Source organism: Mirounga angustirostris, unplaced genomic scaffold (genome assembly GCF_029215605.1).
Source record: "Mirounga angustirostris isolate CCGP_5_RB_7025 unplaced genomic scaffold, mMirAng1.0.hap1 SCAF_13, whole genome shotgun sequence".
NCBI lineage: Eukaryota > Metazoa > Chordata > Mammalia > Carnivora > Phocidae > Mirounga > Mirounga angustirostris.
Window position 1 is genome coordinate 101,538,315 of NW_026991721.1, and position 22,702 is coordinate 101,561,016.

Here is a 22,702-nt window from a genome sequence, read left to right on the forward strand (position 1 = left end):
TCACTGGGAAGTAACTAGAGCAGTTATGAAGTTGAATTTGGGGAAGCATTTCTGAAATATCAGAAGGTTTTATTTTTTTATTTTTTAAAGATTTTATTTATTTATTTGAGACAGAGAGAATGAGAGACAGAGAGCATGAGAGGGAGGAGGGTCAGAGGGAGAAGCAGACTCCCCGCTGAGCAGGGAGCCCGACGCGGGACTCGATCCCGGGACTCCAGGATCATGACCTGAGCCGAAGGCAGTCGCTTAACCAACTGAGCCACCCAGGTGCCCTGAAATATCAGAAGGTTTTAAAGCACAGGCCTAAATAAGATTATAGATCGTTGCAAGACCTAGTTATGTTTTTAGCCAAGGTGGCAATAAGATTCTAAAGGCAAAGGCAGAGGGTTATATAGTTAACAAGACTTAGCTCTTTTAATATTGAGAAGATTCAACTTTAATAGAAACAGTTTTTCTAGGCAGATGAAAGATAAAGAAAAACCTTTGTTTACAACTTAGACAAATAATCTAAGAAAACTCATTTCAACAGGGAGAAAAACCAAACTCCAGTCTTATATCCGTGTACTTCTGATAGTAAAACTCATGCATTCCAACAAGATGAATTTAAAAAAGCTTATGCAGTCTCTCTTTCCCTTCCTGTTATCTCCCATGTTGATATATGATGTTCTGATCAGAATCTCCATCAGGAATGAAGGGCTCTCAGCTGTAGGAATGCTGCCAACAGTCCTCAACTCTTAGAGGCCATCAGGAATTGCCTTGACTGAAGACAGCTGCCTTGCCAAGGTAATGCCTTCTTCCCAGCTGGTAACATCCAATGACTGTTATAAAAGTCCCGGGCCTCTTGCCCTCATTTAGGATGGTTCTGAAGGGTAATCCTACTGTGGGACTCCTCAGAGAATCACTTAAGGCTTCTGTTGATATTTTATCACTGCCCGAACATCTGCCTGATCTGCTCTCTTATTTACCCTTCTCTTCCCCAAGCATTGATCACTCCCAAATAAATTTTTTTTTTTTTTAAGTACATACTAGTCTCCGTAATCTTCATCAGTCCTGACCATGCACAAAATTCCTTTCCAAAGATTCCCTTTTACAGCCTTCTACAACTTTCCTCTTTACATCCGAGTTTGTCCTAAGTGTTCCCTCTTTGAACAACCAGTCTCCCTTTCCTTGCAAAGAGTTGTTTCCCTATTATTTCCAGTAGTCTTAATTACATTTATTAACATTATTTACATTTGTTCATTTGTTCTTAGATTACCCATAAATCTTCATTAGGCAAAGTACTAAGGGTTTTCTCTGAAACAAAAACAAATGGACAAATTAGAAACAAACTCAAATACAAAGAACTGGAAAATACCATATGCTTTTTCTTTTCTGACAAATTTTGCAATAGAGAGAACATGAACCTGCCTGACTTCCAGTAAACACAGGTAGAAAAGAAACTCTACATCTAATGCTGACAACTCTAAAGACAGGTCCATTTTAATAAAACAACCTGAAATTAGCTTTAATATCAAACATTTTCCCAGATCACATAAACTTGAAAAATGTTTGGGTTAGTTACCATTTTTCTGAGTTTTAGAATGCCCAATTATTACAAGTGTTCGCCTTTAAGCAAACTAAATGAAATTTAGCAATACCATCCAGACATAGAGAAAACAGCTCACATTTACAACATACATGGACGCACATACAAATACACAAACAAGATGCAAACAAAATCTTAAAGGCCCAATTTCCAAATATCATCTTTTTACAAAACAAATCCATTGCAAGATGAGATTATAATTTATAGATCCATTAATTGGTCATTTTTCTTAGGAGTCTAACAAATATTGTGGCCAAGCAGTGTTGAAAAAAAAAAAAAGTACCCAATTTTAGAGAATACAACCCAAAGGGTTGTATATGGGGATCACATGGTCATTTCCCATATCCCAATTAGAACACGGCTAGTTTTGTTCAAAGATACCAAAAGTTGCAACAACAAACAAACCAAATGAAGTCCCGGGTATCTCTGTGAGCATCGGTTCCTTCCCAAAAGCCAGAGCTTCACCGAATGAACCAAACAGAAGAAATAAGGTCAAGTGCCATTGCACATGAAGGACCCACCAAGAGACGTCCGTCCAAACCAAGCCCCCAAACTAGTTCTTTGCCGCAGGAGTTATATTTGGTGCCGAAGGTTGGCGGTACCCAGGTGGGGTGGGGCCCCTGTGATCGTCCCTGGGACCAAGAGCCTAGGCAGCCGCTTGGACGGTCACCAGACTTCCCTTACTGGCTGGGGGCTGAATGAACCATGAGCAAGGAGCTCCTAGCTGGTTCACCAACTTTGTACCCAAACCCAAGTTTGTGTGTCTGATGCACAGCTAAGATAATCACTGAGACATCAAGTAAGCAGTGAGGAAAGGGCTTATCTGAGAGGCGACCAGATGAAGAGGCCAACGGAGAAGCCTCAACTCTACCTCCCCCCAGAGGAGAGTTAGAGTCAGGGAAAATTAAAGGCAAATAAAAGGGGCCTGGGTAAAAAGTTGCAGCTGTGCTTATTAGTCCCATTAACCCTTTGGTTACCAGCTTCCGCAACATAAAGTAAGTTGTTGACGCAATTCACCAGCTTCTGTTTGTTACAAGCTTCCTTCTTCCTAGGCCAAAAAATGCCTTTTAAACTAAAATAACCCACTGACTTCCCTGACTCAGGCAGGGTGTGAATGACGGGTGCTACAAACTTTTAGGCTGATATATATACACTACTCTACATCGATCTGAAGAATGAATTGTTCATGCATTCAACAAATATTGTCTGGTCTGTGCCAGGTGCAGTCTTGGGTGTAGGAGGTCCGATGCTGACAGGGCAGATAGGATCCCCACCCTGTTGGAGGTGCAGCCTCATAGGGGCCCAAGGAGGGCGGCACAGGGGGATTAAAGGAGATGATAGAGCCAGGACATCTGAAGCAAAATGGGAACTTCGATGTTTTGGAGCAACAACCCAATCCTTCAGACCATGGGGTCACTCTTTTTGCTTTAAATGTTGTAAGTCGGGGCACCTGGGTGGCTCAGTTGGTTAAGCGTCAGCCTTCAGCTCAGGTCATGATCTCAGGGTTCTGGGACCCAGCCCCACTCAGCGGGGAGCTGCTTCTCCCTCTCCCTCTGCTGCTCTCTTGTACTTGTACTCTCTGTCTCTGCTTGTACTCTCTGTCTCTGTCAAATAAATAAATAAAATCTTAAAAAAAAAAATGTTGTAAGTCCACAAAATACACTTCCTGGAAGCAGGCGTAAGTGAGGAGTTTGCCATCCACCCTGTTCTCTGCCCCAGTGGGGCGGGTAATTGGGCGGTGATTACAATCCACTGCGCGTGGTACTGCTCTGACCCAGACCAGTTAACGCTGTCTAGTTCGGGGCTCCACACGGGAGGCAAAATGACAAACTATGAAGAAATAAGATATATGAGGAAAGCTTACAATAACAAGACAGAAGGGCTTTGCTGGTGATATTAAATAAGAGCCCTCAGACCTTCAACATGCAAACAACAGGTGTTAGGCCAAGAAACTTTTCTGTGGATGCGAGTCCAAAAGTATTTGAAATAGTTCCCTACAACAAAAAGGAAGACTCATGACCATTATCAGCAATATTGTGCTGATGCTTCAGTAGAACGAACACTCAAGCAGAATAAAGAGCACTGTCAGGGCTGGGCACACAAATACGCCTGGAGGCCAAGACTCGGATTTCAGTTCCAGTTCGTAAAGCATTTCCAAGTTGGATATTTCCAAGTTTGGATGTGAGGAGAAAGAAAAAGAGGTCCCCTGAGGCCACATGCAGAGGAAGGGCTGTAGACACAGACAGACTAACATTCTGCTTCCTGCTTTTGATTTGATTTGATTCTTTGAAAAAAACAGATCTAAGAATTGCTGATGCACGGGCCCGCCCGATGCCAGAGGACGTGGGCTTTGCAAAGATTCTGTAATTTCTGTCTCTTTGTAATTAATTATACGTGCTGCTGTACAGAGTAAGAAAAACAGAACCTAGAGGTGGGTTTCCCGAGTCCCACAGCCACAACCTGATCCCTGCCAAGGAAAGCACGGTCCCTTGAAAGTCAGAAATAACCCATCAACTGATATTTATTTTCTACTACATGCCTGACCGCGAGCAAGGTGCTTTCTCATAAGCTTGATCTGGGTGAGAAGCTGGGATAAGGGATATGGCCAAACTTAGGGATCCAACAGGGGCTAATGGAGATCACATGCTCACCCCACGACCTGATCTGAGCATTTTCATAGGCATTCTGAGTCTTTTCCTCATAGAAAACAGGAGAAGCTGCCTCCTCTTTTCTTCCCCGTTCCCGTTTGTTCAAGCGTTTCTCATGTGTCCTAATAACCATAGATTTCATTTTCCACCCACCCAGACTCCTTGCTCCTCCCAGTTCGGTCCGGGGAGAACTCATAAATGTCATTGGTCACAAAGCCACTCTCCATGCTCGCCAGAGTCACGAATCCACTTTCGGAGGGGTTCACAGCTATGTTGTCATAGTCACAAGACATGCCATCGGGAGCGACTTCTCCCGAACACACTCGGAATGAAATGTTCTTCAGGTCTGGCCGGGTCTCAGCTAAATCGGCTTCACTTTGTTTTCGGATGATGTTGTAAACCTCTAGGTCTGGGCTGTCCCCGTGGTGAGGAGGGGGCCGGAGGCTGTGCTGCTCCTTTGTGCTGGGGTCTGGCTGCTCCCGTTTCCTAGGAGGAAAGAAAACTGGGGCTGAGTATTTTAGATGGGGGGATTGAGAATATCCCCGTGTCTCCCACTCGGGCAGGAGGAAGTCCTGCTGGGCAATCACTACACTGCACTTCTCACCTGTGGAAACATCTGGGTCAGGGCTCCGGGGTGAGGTAGGGTACCAAAACAGGAAAGAGATTGCCTATCTACCATTCACTGCTGCCCCAGCATAGAACAGAGGTGGTTGTCCTGGGATCCCCAGAGCTCCCAGAGCATCCGTGGATAGAATTGGAGGGGGAAAAAATATCACATTTAAAAAAAACTCATCTCCAAGTGAAAGTTAGCCTGTCCTTCCATTCTAAATGTAGGCAATAAATCAGAGTAGAATTAGTAATATCTTTGACTTGATCACCAACAGAATCACGGATATTTTCATATCACATCACAGTTATCATAGATGCCTTAAAATATTCTATACTCATCTCTACTTCAAAATTATGCTGATTATACCTACCACTAAATAAAGAAGCATTAATAAAGAAACACGTGTATTACTGAATCACATTCATGTTTTGGAAACATTTTGCTAAATTGTTATATCAGTACAATTGCTTCCCTTGCAATCCAATATATTTTATTTTATATATTTAGAGATATTGTTCTGAGAAGGGATCCATAGGCTTTACCCAGCTGCTATAGAGGTCTGTGGCACGAGAAGGTTAAAAACCCTTGAGATAGACTCCAGCTTCAGAGTCACAATTCACAAATCCTGGTGAGGTGCTAAATAGACTACAAAATGGAAACAAACAAACAAACAAACAAACAAAACAACAACAAAAAAATGGCAGAGTAAGTAGTTGGGAAATATATTACTAATTTTTAAATTGAATTCTATTTTTAGATCAAAATTAATTAACTAATAAAAAGGATCATAGTAAGAGCTAACATTTTTGAGTGCTTACTATATGCCCATTCTGCATGAATTAACTGTTTTAATTCTTCTAATAATCCTATAAGGAAGATATTATTAAATGAAGCAGGTTCTACTGTTGACCCTTGAACAATGAGGGGATTACAGGTACCAAGCCCCTGTGCAGTTGAAAATCTGCATGTAACTTTGACCCCAAACTGAAGCATTCATAGCCTGCTGCTGACTGGAAGCCTAACACATATTTTGCATGTTATACATATTATATGCTGTATGTATCCTTACAATAAAGTGAGAGAAAAGAAAAAGTTATTAAGAAAGTCATAAAGAAGAGCAAAGACATTTACAGTCCTGTACTGTATTTATTGAAAAATACCCAAAACATGTATAAGTGGACCCACACAGTTCAAACCCATGTTGTTCCAGGGTCAACTGTGCATTGCAATCTTACTAATTCACCATAAAATGGCCACCAAAGGGAGTCGAATCTTAAACTGAAACTCAGTTTTCCTGTTGTAAAATGGGCAGACCAGCCTTCTTCTATGTATGGCATGATGCTGGGGAATAAAAAGGCAACTGAGAAGAGCTACGGGAACCTCAAAAATGGTGGCACACGATTCATAGAGATGCTCTAGGCCACTTAGTGTAGCTATTTTGTAGCAATCTATAATTGTATATTCAATTAAAAGCAAAGTCAACTAAAAGGCTTTAGCTATTTCATTTTGAATAAAGGGATTCTGTTTCAGATATTTGCCAGAAGGCTTTGGGACAGTCATTTTTCAATGGCTCACTATTTACTCCTTCACCCAACTAACAAACATTTTTGGAGAGAGAGCATACATTCACGAAGGCACTTTGCTGAGCGATGTGTGGCTACCTAGGAGGTGAATACCCGTTTCACCCCTCAAGTCATTTGAAAGCTTTCACACACAAAAATTAAAGACTATAAGATCACTTTCTTAATCAAAACTAAGCACAAATGCTTAGTACTTCTGAATGTCCGGAGGCCATCAGAGAATTTACTCTCAAATCTGCAATGGGAATTCTCTTGGAGCGCTGTGGCTTTTCAGGAAGCAAACAGCGCGATGTCCGAGTCTCCAAGAGTCCAGAAGATACACAGGTTTACAAATGAAGGTTTTACTTGCCTCCTTCTATAGATGCAAACCCAAAACACAACCGTGATGACCACAAGGAGAAGGACGGTGCTGGGGATCAGAACGTAAGCAAGATTCAAGGCAGCTTCTGGAAAAAAACAAAGCAAAATGTGTTATCAGCATTAATGATGCTTTTATGAACTTCAGAACAGGCTTCAAAAAGCATAATCAACACAGAGCATTGCAAAGAGCATCTTCCCGGAAGGAGATATGTATAGAGTTAGCCGGTTAGCAAAGCCTTCTAGTTTCAGTGAGTGAGCATTTTCTACCTGTCCTATGACCCTAAGTAATAGAGGAAAGAAGTTTACATGTTGGAGTTTCTTACAAAATATCAGAAGGGCACTGTTTTAATCACATTTTTTTTCTCCAGAGGAAAGAGATTCTCTTTTCTTGCCTTGCTCTCCCTTAACAAAGGGGCTGGCTGCTTGGGCAGTGCTAATATCTTCGGCTCTATGGACAGAAATGGTAGTTCCCAAGGTGGGGTCGGGAAGAGAGAGGGAGGGAGAGGGAAGCAAGTCTCAGTGCTATTATTAGGAAAGAGAAGGTCACATGAAGCACATGAATCAGACTGTAACCTTCCCAACAAATCTGACTAAAACTAATTGGATCCAGTTGGGGCCAAGAGCAGTGACTGTAGAGGGCATTCAGAGGCCTGCTATCCTGACCTTTCCTGTCCTTTAAGACTGAGAACCAAAGAATTTTCTGTCATGGGCCTTTAGGAAGAATCAAGGACTGGCGACTGACCCCTGTCTTACTCCCACTGGTCCAAAGTTCCCAACCTTCTAGAAGCTGTTGCTTTGTTTTCCTGTGAGACTGCAAACCTGACAACCACACGCACACACAAAAAGGGCCCAAAACAAAACCCACTTTAAATGCCACCATGATAACAATGAGCAATGAAAACGCCACCCAGCCCTACACAGCACTTTGTACTTTTTTCAAAGCATTTTCAACACGTTTTACCTGTTGTATAATAAAAAAAATTTGACTGGCCTTTGTCCTCGGTTCCTGGAAGAGAGACTCTAAGTCTTTGGAATTTCTCGGGTAATAGGAGTAACTCTGTTATTCATGAGTCCCTCAGACCGAGTCAGAGTTTATGCCAATGAGATGTCACAGGAGGGGGACGGGTGGGGTCTCAGGATGGTTGAGGGGGGCCCTAGAGATTGAGTTCAATTATATGGCCAATGACCAAATCAATCATGCCTATGTAATAACACCTCCATAAAGTCTCCGTGCACCAAAGTTCAAGGGAGCTTTCTGGTTGGTGAACCAGATGTGCCAGGAGGGTGATTATGCATCCTGATACGGGACCTTCCTGGACCTTACCCAATCTATTTCCTCAGCTGGCTGCTCCTGATTTGGATCCTTTACAATAAAATGCAGTCCTAAGTATAGTGTTTTCCTGAATTCTGTGAGCCATTTTGTGAGTTATCAAAACTGAGAGGGTCGTGGGCATCCTCTGGATTTGTAGCCAGTTTATCAGAAGTGGGAGTGGCCTGGGGACCCCTGAACTTGTGACTGATGTCTGCAGGGAGGGCAGACTTGTGGGGGATGGAGCCCTTCACCTGTGGGATCTGCCCTAAGTTGGGGTGGCTGGTGTCAGAACTGAAATGCAGTATTACAATATCCTAGTTCATTTCAGGGGCACGGTGACGCTCTCAGACAGGTGAGAAATGCAGCATTACTTCCGTCACGCAAAAGAGGACACTACAGCACAGAGAAATGGTGTGCTTTTTTGATGGCCAGTGACACAAACCCAGATCTCCCTCTTAACATCCAAGGTGGGAGGCTCGAGGTTGAAATTCCATTAGCACTCCAATTTATCACCCCATTTTCCTTGATCCTTTATGATTTGAACTGTAAAATGTTTTTGCCCATCTCCTTTATTTTTTTCCACAAGTGAATATCAAGCACGGACATCATGCATTCCGCATCCTGCCTTCTGCTCCTGCAGGACCGCACTCCCACCCCACGACTGCTGGGTATTGTCCCCCCAGCTCACATCCTCATGCAGGCATTTCACCTCCTGGCCAGTCTACTCTCCCCAGGCGCTTCCCTGACCAACCCCAGCACCGTAGGCACTTTCTGCAAAGTCTCAGATGCCCTGTCTAGTTTGTTTTTTAAGTAGCTGAGAAAAGAACAAAGTAGAAAATATAACCTTGGGTAATTTGTGATCAAGAGAGTCCCATCATCTATTTTCCCCAGGAGAGTTCTGTCCATACCGTCATTTCCTTTAAATGTCTCTCTGGCATCTTCTTTCCCCGTGTCTTCCGGAAGCATGGGTGTTGCTGGCCCTGTTCCTTCATCTGGAAACAGACACATGGACTTGAGAACCGGGGGAAGGCCTCACAATCCATAGTCTCTGAGGTCCCACCAGGTTGTAGGGGGGATGCCAAAAAGCAGTAGCAATTTGACTGAGGCCATTTATAAACATAGAAAAGTAAAGGGTTGAATTTGCTGGCCTACAGGTTTAATTGTCTTCATCTTCCTGGTGAGAGTTTTGCTGCCAAGAATCCTGTACTGAAACAGACAGCAGGTGGCTGGTGTCAAGGCACACAGAATTGCAGAGGTGGAGCCAAAGGGCAGGGCCGATGACTCACTTCTAGGACCATAAATGAGCCGCATGGCTCACTTCTTGTCTCAGACTGAATTATTCCCTTCATCTGTCAATAATGACAAGTCACTTCCCAAACTGAATTTGTGGTTGTTGCTTTTCAGCTTTGGGAGAAATGGGCAATACCGGAGAGAGAGATTAATGAACCGCTTGACAGGGCTGGGTGTGGCATATACCTCTCTAAATAGTCTGACTTCACACCAGCCCCCTTCCTGTTGGAAAATCTGGTCTAAAGAACACATGGTTCTAAACCCATAAAAGGGGCCTGGGAAACAGCCCAAATTAACCCAAATCTCAAATGATAGGCTTACCTCGAGGCTTTGTAGAAGGAGCTGTTGGTTTCTCTGTGGCAGAAAGAAACAAATATGAAAATAGTAACTAAATTTCCATGCCATGTGGATGAAATTGGCCAGATCATGGCATCCACTTATTTACTCATTCAGTCATCTGATAAACTTTATTTAGTGTTACTAGATGCCAAGATCTGGGTTAGTAAGTCAAAGAAATTTTGCAGCAAGACTAGCCTTCCCCCAGCTTTACCTGGGTATTTTTTTAAAAAAGTATTTTAAAATTTTAGGGGCGCCTGAGTGGCTCAATTGGTTGATCGGCTGCCTTCAGCTCAGGTCATGATCCCGGAGTCCTGGGATCGAGCCCCACGTCGGGGTCCCTGCTCGGTGGGGATTCTGCTTCTCCCTCTCTTTCTGCCTGCTGCTCTGCCTATTTGTGCTCTCTGTCTCTCTCTGTCAAAGAAATAAATAAAATCTTTTAAAAAAAGTATTTTAAAATTTTAAATGCGGGAATTTCCAAATATACACAAAAATAGAAAGAGTGGTAGAATGAACCCCCATGTACCATCACTCAGCTTCAACCCTCATCAACATATGGCTAATCTAGTTTCAAAAGTAATCCCTACCCCTTCCCAGCTACACTCAGGCCTGGATTATTTTAAAGCAATCAAAGACATTTTAACAATTCCCGCGGAGATGTTTTAGAGAGTAACAAACACTGATCTCCCAGTAGTGGACGTGATTGTGGTTGGGGGCAGGGACGCAGATAGCCGCCAGTCCCAAGGCAGACACTGGTGATCTAGAACCCAAGTCCTTTTAAATATCTCAAAGAGCCTCAGGAAAATCAGGCTGCACAAATAATCTACATTGAATGTTTTTACCTTAGGCTGGGAGTGTGTCCCCCTAAGGTACTGGTAGTAAATCTCTCATGCTCATCAGGTGCTCTGGGATTCATAGGGATGGGGTCCTTAAAGGGCATGATTTTGGAATTCCAAAACAGTCCTAAGGCCAGGATGTCAAGGCTATTCTGAAGCTTCTGAAGGAAACTTTTAATCCTCTTCCCATGAGACAGAGAGAGAGAGTGTGTGTGTGTGTGTGCATGTGAACGCAAGTACACAAAAGTGATGCAAATCTATTTATTCATTTTTAAAAGCCCCACCTGTAGAGTGCCTTCTCTATGATAGAAACATCATCATGTTCTAAGTGTTTTATAAAAACAAACACGATTTACCCTGCTAACAGCCTTATGAGGTAGTTGCTATTATTCTGGTGATTTTGTACGCCATGTATCCGAGGTACCAATAGATTAAATAACTCGTCTAAATCTCACAGCTAGTGAGTAGCTGAGCTGGAATTTGAACCCAATAAATTCAAGTGACAATTAAAATTGCGAGGAGACAAAAACTGTGCTAGGTAGTGGTGGTACAAGAGCAAATGAGAACAGTTCCAGCTCTCTCTGGCTCTTAGACTCTACGGGATGGCCATAACATATGGAAATACAGGATAATATTAACAAATAGTAATTTTGTGATATTACATTATATACGTAGTATATTCAATAACATGACATGACCTGTTCATTTTCTTGTCCCTCCATGGTTCAATCCACTGTGCAAAAGTGCATTAAACACGGCACATTAATGCAGCATTTCCATCAGTCCCTGCAAAGCATCTGCGATACGTTGCCTCAGCTGATTTGTCTTTGATTTTCACTGAAGACATCTACGCCTTTAGCAGACCCTAGAAGTAAGCAAGGGTTCAGGTCTGGCTAGCATGCACCTACTCTACGTGGTCATGTTGTCAAGTCCAGTTCTAGACGTTATATATGCTATTATCTGGCATAATAGATGGTGGGCCATCCTATTGGAACTGCACTGGATGACCCTCCCCCTCGCCCATCAAGTGCAGGGATTAACTGGTCAAACACGTATGTCTTTAGACCTTACGCCAGCCATGTAGTGAAAGGGACAAACTTATAAACAGGCAGTTAAAGTACTGTGTGTGTGAGGTGCTAAAATCCTCCTAGGAGGAAAACCTAACTTGCTTTTGAGGGGCCCCTGGAAGGTTTCCCAAAAGAATTTTTTTTAACTTATTTTGAAAAATTCCAGATTTATGAAAATTTGCTAAAAGAGTACAAAGAGTGCCCATATATCCTCACCCAAATGTCACGATTTTATCATATTTCATTTATTTATTCTGTCTCTCTCTCTATATATTTATGTCTACGGATCTATATTTTTAATTATATCTATGTATATACCCACATATGTACGAAAAACACATACAGACACATGTGTAACTTTTTTTCTGAGAATAAGTTGCAGACATGGTTACTCTTTACTTCTAATTACTTCAGTATGTTTTCAAAAAGTTGGGGGGGCAGCCTCTTATGTAACCACAGTAGAGTGATCAGAACCAAGAAATCAACATTGATAGTCTATTACAGGTCTATCAGGGTCTAATCTACAGACCTTCTTCAAATTCTGCCAATCGTCCTAATACTGCCCTTTATAGAAAACCATCATCATTGTCCAGGTTCAAATCCACAATCACCTGTTGCACTTAGCTGTGTTATGAGAAAAGATGATGTTCAGCATAAACCCCAAAGGTGAGAATGAGTTGTCTGAGAAAGGGTAGGAATGTTCCAAGCACAGGGAACAGCAGTTAAGAGTTCTTGGGCAACTTCACAGAGCGCACAGGGTAAGGATGAAGGAGGGGGTGGGGAAAACACCTTGTAGCAGCAAAAATCACAGCAAAAACATAGTTAAATTCAAACAATTTTAGGACTACTTAGTCTTTAACTAGATATAACTACCAAGTCATTCTATTCTGGCCAGGAAACGGTGCAGGACTTGGACCTATCAGGTGGCTTCGGGGATCTGAGAAACTTCAGGGACAATCAAAATTCAATTCAAGTTTAGATCTAAGTCAGTTAGGAGGGAGGAGTTTGGGAACCCCCAGCAGAGTGAGACTGCAGGCTTGTAGCCAATTCAAAACACTTAACAGATCTAGAAGCAAATGCCAGTTGAATATACAAGGCATAGCTAGAGGGTGGTTTAAGCCTGCTCCTCAAGGTGATGCCAGTGAAATCAGGGTACTCCATCATCTACCTCCACTGGTCGTTATGCTGTCTCCTTAAAGCCCCGGAAGATCATGTCATGTGGCTGTTAGAAGACCCAGGAACAATGGCCATCTCCCTTTCAAATTTCTTCTTTTTTCCAAGTTCCTACAGTCAACCTCACATGTGGAAAGAATAAGAACTTGTGATTGTCCACTTAGAGGGATTTTTGTTCCTCGTGCTTCTCATAATTCTCGCTTTGTCATACATAAATTAGACCCTTTCTTTTCTTCATCCCTTCTCTTGGCATCAGACACTCCCCTCCCTGGCTAGGAGTACTCCTCAGTGAGGAACTGTCACTGCATTCGCCAGTGTTTAATATGGCTAGCATTTGCAACAAGCTTTCTCAGAGACCATGTAACAAATTCTGGGAACTAGCAGCTGCTTATGAAGTAAGAGAGGAAGTTGAGAATTCAGCCATGTAACTTGGGAAGGGATTCATTACCATCGGAATATTTGCAAATGAAATTGTTCTTCATGTTGCATCGGTCATCATTCCACCGGAACGTGTAGGGGCCCCCGATGCCAGCAGGTGCGGACGGCTGATGGTACATGACCACGCAGACCTCGCTGCCACACGAAGGCTCATCCACATACCAGTTCCTGTAGGGAAGGGGTCAACAATGGAGACCACTGGAGGAGGAAACCCCAGGACTTCAAAACCTTTGTTTGCCCATCAAGTTCCGTTGAGCCACGAACTTAGGATTCTGCTTCGGAAGACAATACAGAGAGAGGCAGGAATTGGAGTCCTGCCAATAAGTGGAACCATGTGCTTTCTCATGTGGACATCGAGATCAATCATCTGACATTTACCACAACCTGTTTGTAGGGAGGAATATATTACCATATGATATCTGCAAAGTAATTATGAGAAAAAGCAGCTAGCAGGGCCAGTCTGGATGATCTTATTTCTTCCTTGCTTTTTGCTAACTGGCTTCTGTTTCTCTTTGTTTTAGAAATCAGATGCACTGAGAAGAGGCATGGCTTATCTCAGCCAGAGCTTGCCCTGCTCAAATCTCTCTGTGCTTTTCAACCGTCACAACTGCCTTTCTAGCCCCGGGAAGTAAATGGAAAATGCAAGTATCTGAGCAAGACTTTCCAGAATGTAGAAGCTGTCAAAGCAGGTGAGGGGGTGGGGACAAGAGCAGAAGGCCCACATAGTCTTTTTCAGTTTTTAAGTTGTTTCCACTTCATCAGGCAGATGAGCCCCTCCTTCTGCCTCTGTGGCCAAACTTCTTGTCTTTGTCTTCCTTGCTCCTGGATGGGGTGCATTAGTAGCCTGAGCTCCACTATCCAGTGATACTTGGTATTAAATGGTGCTACCACCCAGTTGGATGTAATGATGCCAGGGTAAGGCCTTGGAGTCCATAGAGGGTCTAAATGCTGTGAGCACTCACTGCACGCATTGACTCGAGGCTGGGCTTCATAGTCTGCGTGGTTACGGTTACCCACCTTAGCTGCTTCCTTCTGAGACCCAGATCTTGCCCTGATGCTCAGATTATTTAGCTGGGTCCTGCTGCTCTGCCTAGATCTTGTCAGAGCCCCTTCTTAGGAGGCAGCTGAGAGACAGGTCCCCTTGTAGCACCTCAGTATGGCTCTGCTTGGGTGCTGTGTTACCATCCACCAAAGAGAAGATCCTCTGCTGCACCCGCTGGGTTGAACTTGCCTGGACAATAACTGAACTTGCAACACTGCTTGGATGCTGTGCCTGGACAGCTGGGGGCCCTGACTTAGCCTGGGCTCTGACCCATTATTTACCTCCAGGCCATTTTCCAACCCAGGTGGTGGACCTCCTACCTTGACTTGCCTTGATCTCTTCCCCAATGACCTTATGGCTTTATGTTATTTCATTTCACAGATGATAGAATGGATGGAATCTTATGCCTGGCACCTAGTTCGTGGACTCAAGCCAGCTCTCAGGCTTGGAACTCGCTGATAGAAGAGGAGGCCAGGTTCTCAGGAGAAAGGACCCTGCAACACCACAGTTGTGCACATGGTAATAATTTTTCCTGTTCTCCCAAAGGGACCTATGGCCACTTAGTAGAGTATCCATGCACTGGGGGAAGAGGAATATCCAAATATAATAAGAACTGTTGGGCACAGGATGCAAGGTGACACTGATATTCGAAGACTTGAAATGTCATCAAGGCTACCCATTAGAGTAGGGGCATATTGAGGCCAGGTAGTAAAGGGAGTTCTGCCCCAGGACCATCGCATGGTGGGACCCATCCAGTGGTCATTTCCCCAGTCCCCAGACACATGGCTTGAACAGCCATATTTGGTAGCTGGTATAGTCCCACATTGGTTCTTTAGCCTATGAGATAAGAGCTACAATAGTGGACTAGGTCAAGTGCAAGTTTCTGAAACTGAACTCTTCCCCACCCTCTCCAAAGTAATAAGTAAAAAACCAGTATCTTATCCAGGGGAAGATGACAGAAAGTACTACCACCCTTGAAGAGCTAGAGAATGCCGGGGGCGGGGTAGTCTCCATCATGTCTCTAGTTAGTTCACTGGTCTGGCTCCTGCAAAAACTGGGCAGATCATGAAGGATGATACTAGAGTAGCATAAACACAGCTAAGTAGAAGTTAGAGCTGCTGTGCCATGTGAGGTATCTTTGCTAGAGCAGGTTAACAGGCCCTTGGCTACTTAATGTGCAGATCCGGTGAACACAGTATTTTCCATCAGAATGAGAATCAGAAACAGTTTGCATTCATTTGGAATGGACAACAATATACATTTATGGTCTTGCCTCAGGCCTATACTAATTTTCAAACTCTCCGTCATAATGTGGTATGAAGAGACCTGGACTACCTAGACATCTTGCAGAAAATCACACTGGTCTGCTCTATTTCTGACATGCTATTGAACCAGGTAAGCTAAGTAAGACACTCATGCATCCAGGGGTCAGAGATGTCAGTTTCTAGTGATCTAGGGAACGCCAGAACATCCCTTTCATATTAAAGGACAAATATTGCATCTTGAAGCATTTTACAGTAATGTGAAGAAGGATGCATAGCACCTAGTAGGCCTGTCTGGGTTCTAGAGGCGGCCTATTTCACACTTGGGGATACTGCTCTGGCCCACATAGCCGTTGACATGAAGGACAGCCAGCTTTGAGTGAGGTCCAGAGCTAAAAAGGACCCTGAAGCAGGTTCTAGGCTGTGTTATAAGCAGATTTGCCAGTTGGGCCATATGATCTAGCAGATCCTATTAGTAGAGGTATCAGTGATGGGAAAAATAATGCCATAGAGAATTTGTGGCAAGCCCCAATGACGGAATCGCAATGTAGACCCCTAGGAGTCTACAGCAAGGTCATGTCATCTGTAGCTGAGAAATAATCACCTTTTGCAGAACAACTCCTGGCTTGCTACTAGGCAAGAAGCACCAAGAGACTGTGCGATCCAGCTTGCCCATCGTGAGTGCGGTACTGTCAGACCCACCTGGTCCCCAGCTGGGCAGGCCCAGAAGCGATCCATTCTAAGATGGAAGAGGTAGATCCAGGACCAAAGAGCACTGGATGAGCAGGCAGAGCAAACCGCCATGGCATCTCCCACTGTCATTCCAAGGCCTCTCCCTCAGTTTACACCTATCCCTGCATAAGGGAATCAATCCCTTATGATTGGCTGACAGAGGCTGCCCGAGTTCGGTTCATGGACAGGTCAGCCAAGGATGGGAGTACAGCTCCACTGGACAGCAACTGCACTCTGACTGCACTCAGAGTTGGCCTTGAAAGATCAAGGGGTAAGAGGACATCTTCCCCAGGGCTGCAGCTTAGATGGTATGCCTAGTTAACTGCCTCGCATGGAACGAGAAATTCCCGGAGGTTAGAATACATAAGGACTCCGGGGTAAAGCAAGAGCTTGGCCAGCGGATCAGGAGTCTAAAAGGAGAAAGAGAAGAAGATTGGGGATGGGGAACTCTTGGATAGAGTGATGTGATGTGAATAGATGTATGGGAACAGGCAGAAAGTATGAGGATCTATCACAGTTAAACCCACCAGAAGGCATCTAGCCTAGAAGAGGCACTGAAGGGCCAGGGAGACAAAACGACTCAGCCAGTGGATGGCAGCCAGCCTGCGGTCGGTCACCCAGTGCTCGCACAACAGATACGTAGTAGGGTAGCCGTGGTGGCAGGGAGGGAGCCCATGCATGAGCTCAACAGTATCCATTTCCACTCACCGAGGCTGATCTAGCTCCGGCCAAACATCTAACCTGCCAGCAACAGAGACCAAAGCTAAATCTCTGAAGGAACACCGACCTTAGGACACCGACCTGGCATTTGGTAGCAAGTTGACTACATTGGACTCCTGCCATTCTGAAAGGGGCAACGGTTCACCTTGACAGGAGTAGACATAGAGTCTGGGTATGGATTTGCCTTTCCCCTCTCAGGGCCTCAGGTGGCACCACTATCCATTATTGGATCTACTGGCACAGAACCCCAAACAACACCTCATCAGTCCAAGGGACCTACTTTATAGCAGAGGAGGTGTGGAGTAGGCTGGTCGCCAGGGCTTTACTAGTCATGTCACATGTTGCACCATCTGGAAGTTGCTAGCCTGACAGAATGATGGAAAAATTTGTTGACAACATAGCCAAAGAACTAGCTTAGAGGCAATACTTTGCAAGGAGGCAGCATTATCCTCCAAGACTCAGTGCACGCTTTGAATCAATGACCTTTGTATCATCCCGTGTCCCCAAGAGTAAGAATACAGGGGTCCGGGAGCCACTGGGTGGAAACAGGGGTAGCCTGGCTTACCATCAATAGTAGTGACCCACTTGGGGAATTTGTGCTTCTTGTCTCTGCAATGCTGGGCTCTGTAAGTTTTAGATGTCCCATTACCCAAAGGCAAAATACTTGCACCAGAAGATATAGGAGAAGTCTTATTAAACTCTTGAGTGATGGCTGCCACTTGGGCACTCTGGGATCCTTGTGTCCAGAGACCAACAGGCAAGAAGAGCAGTGATTGTCTTTGTAGGAGGTAACTGGCCCTAATCACAGGAGGAGGGAGCTATGCTGTCACCCATTTGGGGTCGGAAGAAATATGTTTGGCCTCCAGGTTATCTACTTGGGTTCCTGTGGGTCCTCACATACCCCATTTCGATGGTAAATGGAAAAGTGCAATCACTCCAGCCTGAGAAGTGCAAACTGACTGGGGCCTCACATTCCTCAGGGCTGAGGTCTGGGTGCTGCCACAAGGTCAGCCACTGAGGCTCCCTGAGCAGACAGTGAGGGGACTCTAGACTGAATAGTAGAGGAGGGAGGTCAGTGAGTATCAGCTGGGGCCCTGGGACAAGCTAGAGTGATGGGGAGTGAAGTTCATCCTACTAACTTTCCTTTTTTTTTTTTTTAAACTAGAGACAGGGGCACAGAGGGAGAGGGAGAGAGAGAATCCTAAGCAGGCTCCATGCCCAGATAGAGCCCCACACAGGGCTTGATCTCAGAATCCTGAGATCAAGACCTGAGCTGAAATTAAGAGTGGGATGCTTAACTGACTGAGCCACTAGGGCGCCCCACTAACTTTCCTTTTTAAAGTTTCTTCCAGGAAGAGAAGCCCATGAGAACCCTGGAGGGGCCACCCCTGGCACATAGATGGAAGATATGGATCTGATTAGCATAATGGGTAGACTCCGACAGATGCTGATCTGCTGTCTTCAAGGTAATGGGTAAAAAACATACATTTTAATCTGCATTCTTCTGATTGATAATGAGTTTAAATTCTTTTTTTTTTTTTATGTGAGCATTTACCAGTTAGATTTTCCATTTTTCAGCTGCTCAGGTCTTTTGCCTCTTTATCTTTCTAAGTTTATCGACTTACATAAGCTTTTAGTGTCTTAATGACTTAAACTCTTGATCGTAAAAAGATAATTTCCCCGTAATCTGTTACATTTTCCCAGTCTTATGTCTGCCTTTTAACTTTGATATCTTTTGATATTTGTCCATGTCACTGCATTTCTTAGGGAGGGACAATGGCAATGCCATGGTGCCAGGGTGGGGTGTGAAATGAGTGAGTCCTGATGCTGTGGGTTTAGGAGGGTCCTCCAAAATGTAGGCTTCCTTAAGTCCCCCTTTGGCCCATCCAGGCCCACTCCCTGTCTGAGTCTTAGCTCCACAGACCTTCAATCTCTCATTGGGGTTCTAATCCAAAAGGCTGGATAGCCAGAACCCCTGACTTCAAACATCACGTGCTGCTAAAACAATGCTTCTGGGCCACATCTACCTGGACAGAGCTCTTGGGACATGAGGTGGGCACGGATCCAGGCTGATTGACCACCTTCACCTCCCTGCTTTGGCCAGTGCTATCCTCTCTGGGCTCTGCCTGGCTGGGCCTTCTCCTCTTACCCCCTGACCGGGTACTGTGGATTCAGCCTCCCTCCTTTTTGAGTCACGTCAAGTGAGCGAGCTGCTGCGGGTTCTCCACACTTACCTGAATGTTGCAGTGCTGCCATCCATCCACGCATAAAGGTCCTGGCAGGCGGTGCTATTGCTTTGCTTCTCCTCACGCCTCCTGAGCCCAATCCAGAAATCACCATCAGACGCCAAGAGGTTTTCAATGAACTTTTCTATCAGTCTCTGTTCATCCTCAGACTCAATGCTGACGAGCTGGCCCCCATCCCTCCTGCAGGCTGTGTTGGCTTCCTCAAAGTTCAGTCTTCGAGAAGCATCGTGGAAGTAAATGACTTTATAACAAGGCCTCTGTGTCCCTCCCCGGCAGACTGGCTGCCCTGGAGGAAAAAAAAAAAAAAAGCCAAACTATTTCAGCACTCCCCAAAGTATCCCAGGGCAGGGATGCTCGGTGGCATTGCCATGAAGCTACCCATGGGCAGGAATCCTGATTACTCATCCGTGGACTGTATGATGTCATTTAGCTTCTCAGAGCATGTGAATACCCCTTCCGGCATTGGAGATGCAGTGATTTAAACTCTGATGCCTGTATTGTGTAGGGACTCCATATTTTGTTTGGGTTCCATTACAGGTCTTGAAAAGCAGACATTTTTGACTATCCTTTAAAAGAGAGGTAGCTGAAGATTTATGGTTCTGCTTAAAGCCACACACATATAACACTTCCACCTCATCAGGAAGTCTCAGGGAACAGTGTGGTTTATAGGCAGCTTTCTCTGTTTGGTGCTTCCTTCAGGTAAGAGACATGTTCTGAAGTTGGGGGTGGGCTCCTCCATCCTGGAACCCTCTGCCTGGTTAGTAGGACTGAGCTTTTGCCCAGGCTGTGGTGTAAGCAGAAGCTAAGAGCATCAGGTCTATGGGGTCTTCTGCTGTGATCGATCTTGCCTAAAGACACAGATAAGGTTTACTGAACTCTCACCATGGGGCAAGAACTATGCTAAGGGCTTCTACATTTATATCTATATGTTCTCTCCTTGAACTCTCATAGTAATTCCCTGATAATAGCTCTTGCTTATGCCCCATTTTACAGAGGAGAAAACTGAGGCTCAGAGAAATTAAGTAATTTGGCTAAGGTCCCATAGCTATCAGTGCTACTTTATAACAAGGCCTCTGTGTCCCTCCCCTGCACGTGGTTCTGATTACAGAGTCAAGCCCCTAACCGTTGAACTACGCTGCCCAGTTCCCACTCCGCCTCAGTTTCAGGCTGCTTTGGGAGCTTACGTAACGTGTCTTATCGGACTGGCACTGGAAGGGCTGAATACCATCTCAGTCAAATGGATGGGATTCTATTGAGGAGGGACAAATTGTTCACTGGTACATACCCCTCCCCCACCCAGCTGGCATCTGGGTGAAACCTCGCTGCGTGCAAACTCCGTTCCATCAACATGGATTGCGTAAACACTCTGTGCCCGGCACTGTGCTAGGTGCTGGGAATACAGAAACCACAACGCCAGTTCCTAGCCTGCAGAAGCACAGAGCATATACTTCTGGACCCAAATGTACAAGCGGAAACCAAATTTCAACAACGGAAGTCCCCTGCAAGGCAAGAGCCAGATTGTGGGCTGTGGGTGCGAACTGCTGCTGCAGAGAAAGGGATGAAGGCTGTTGGTTTGGGAACCTCTTCCCAGCCCTCAAGGAATGTTCTCGTTTTCCTAACTTGTTTTGCAGCCATGCAGGGACCCAGAGAGCATTCATCATTCCCAACACTGACCAGAATCCGGGGCAAAGGCTGCACACAGTTAACTGCATTTTCAGTGCTAAATGGGAACAGAGCGCATGCAGACAATCCAGGAGATTCCTGTGAAGTCTTGTTTCTACTGCTCCCTTTATCACTTTTGTAAGGAAATTCTCGATAAGCAACAAGTTAAAAGAGTTTTGTGTCTTCTCCCTTTCTCTGCTATTCTTCTGCTATTGCTAGAACTCTAACAGGACTGGCCCATCAGCAAATTAGGAGGCCTCAAAACGCAAGACATTTTCACTACAACCTTGTTCCAGAGAGAAAGAGGGGCGCTGGCCAGGGAGGCTGTCGCTGGCATGCTGCCTGGGGAGAAGCCTGGGCCAGCCCTGCTATTGTGATTCCTTCAAGGGGGATCCAAATGAGGCAGCAGAAGGAAAGTGAGCTCCAGGTACCTTCAGTCTGGCCATGGGCATAACATAAGGTGTAGCTGAATTTACTGGCAGTCCCCTTTTTTCTACTGTTGGTTTATCAAGGGAAAACATGACACCTTAAACGGGTTTCCTGTATGGTCCAGCCTGGCCACACATGGCAAGTCAGCGGGTGAGTGCCAGAGAGCGCCAGAGCTGGAAGGATGCCTGAGGCGCATCTGGTTCCCCTGCCTTCAGGAAGTGTCTTTCTCTTCTTATTTGCAGGAAGGGGAAGGGCGGGGGCTTCTGTTCCCCACGACCTAGGACAAAGCCCATGCAGCTCTAATCTGGGCAGCTTAATTCAGGTGCACCCCCCCCCCTTCTGCCGCCTCGCAGCCCACCCCCATCCCAAAACACACTTTAGATCCTTTCCATCAGCTCTGAAAGCCGGGATAACGGAGTGGATGTTGTCATTCTCCGCCACCCCCTTGGCCAATCTGTCTGCGCCCCGAAGACCTGAGAAAGAGGCACGGACATCCTTTCCCCGACATGCAGAACAAACAGAAGAGGCGAGAAACAAGAGCACTGTACCTCCTCTGAGGTCCAAGTCCGAGGCTGCAGTGACACGACAGGAGGAAGGAAGCGGAGAGTCATTCCCCTGAGTCAGGCGGGGCTTGTCCCGAGCTAGCTAGGCTTCTTTCTCGATCTCTAAGCGCTCTGCTTCCAGAGCGGGATCCCGCCATCCTCCCCCCAGAAGAGACCGGGAGTAACAGGCTGCGTCCCCACCGCACAGCCGATCCGGAACCCCCGCTGTACCCGCGGTCTCCGGGAACAGGAGACCTCCCCCGTGGGCTGGAGGAGAGTTGGTGAGCCTGCCCCTGCGCCGGGGTCCAGGCAACTGTTGCGCCGCATTCGGCGGGGCGGGCCGAGGTGGGCGCCTCCTGGGGCGGATTTGCCCACCGCCTCACCCAGCCTACGCCCCCCAACGCCCGGAACTCTGGGGAGGGGACAGACTTTGAGTGCTCCAGGATCGGCAGCGACCCGCGCTGCCGTTAGCCGCGGGGCGACGGACCCCTACAAGCAGGGGGCGCAGGAGGGCTGGGTCCGCTGCCGAGACGAGGCCGCCCCTCGCCTCTGCAGGGGGCCAGAGAAGAGGTGCGGCGGCCTTGACGACGGCCCGCAGCAGCTGGGGTGCGGTGGGTGCATCCGCGGAGCCCGACCGGGAACCAGCCCCCGCCCCAGCGCGCGCACTCACCGCTTAGCAGGCGACCGGTGGCACCCCGGGGCCCCGCCAGCAGCGCGGCCAACAGCATGGCCTGCAGCGCGAGTCCCGGCTGCATGGCCCCGGCTCGGGTGCGCCCTCGGACGCCGCGGCGCCACGGCGGTGGGGCCGACCGACCCGCAGCGGCGTGCACAG

General features: G+C 46.1%; 1 protein-coding gene across 2 annotated transcripts; it reads right to left on the minus strand.

The window, feature by feature from the left end:
* Positions 1-412: 412 nt before the first annotated feature.
* LAYN (layilin) lies at positions 413-22,702 on the minus strand. 2 transcript variants are annotated; one of them, XM_054512309.2, is made up of 8 exons: positions 22,541-22,702; positions 21,877-21,900; positions 19,226-19,523; positions 13,246-13,403; positions 9,707-9,739; positions 9,004-9,087; positions 6,773-6,869; positions 413-4,719 (listed from the first exon to the last, which is right to left on the minus strand). In XM_054512309.2, the coding sequence occupies exons 1-8, from the start codon at positions 22,623-22,625 to the stop codon at positions 4,356-4,358; spliced, it is 1,143 nt and encodes a 380-aa protein (XP_054368284.1). In that variant the 5' UTR covers positions 22,626-22,702; the 3' UTR covers positions 413-4,355. The 2 variants fall into 2 exon arrangements, with proteins under 2 accessions (XP_054368284.1, XP_045751030.1); XM_045895074.3 differs by lacking the exon at positions 21,877-21,900.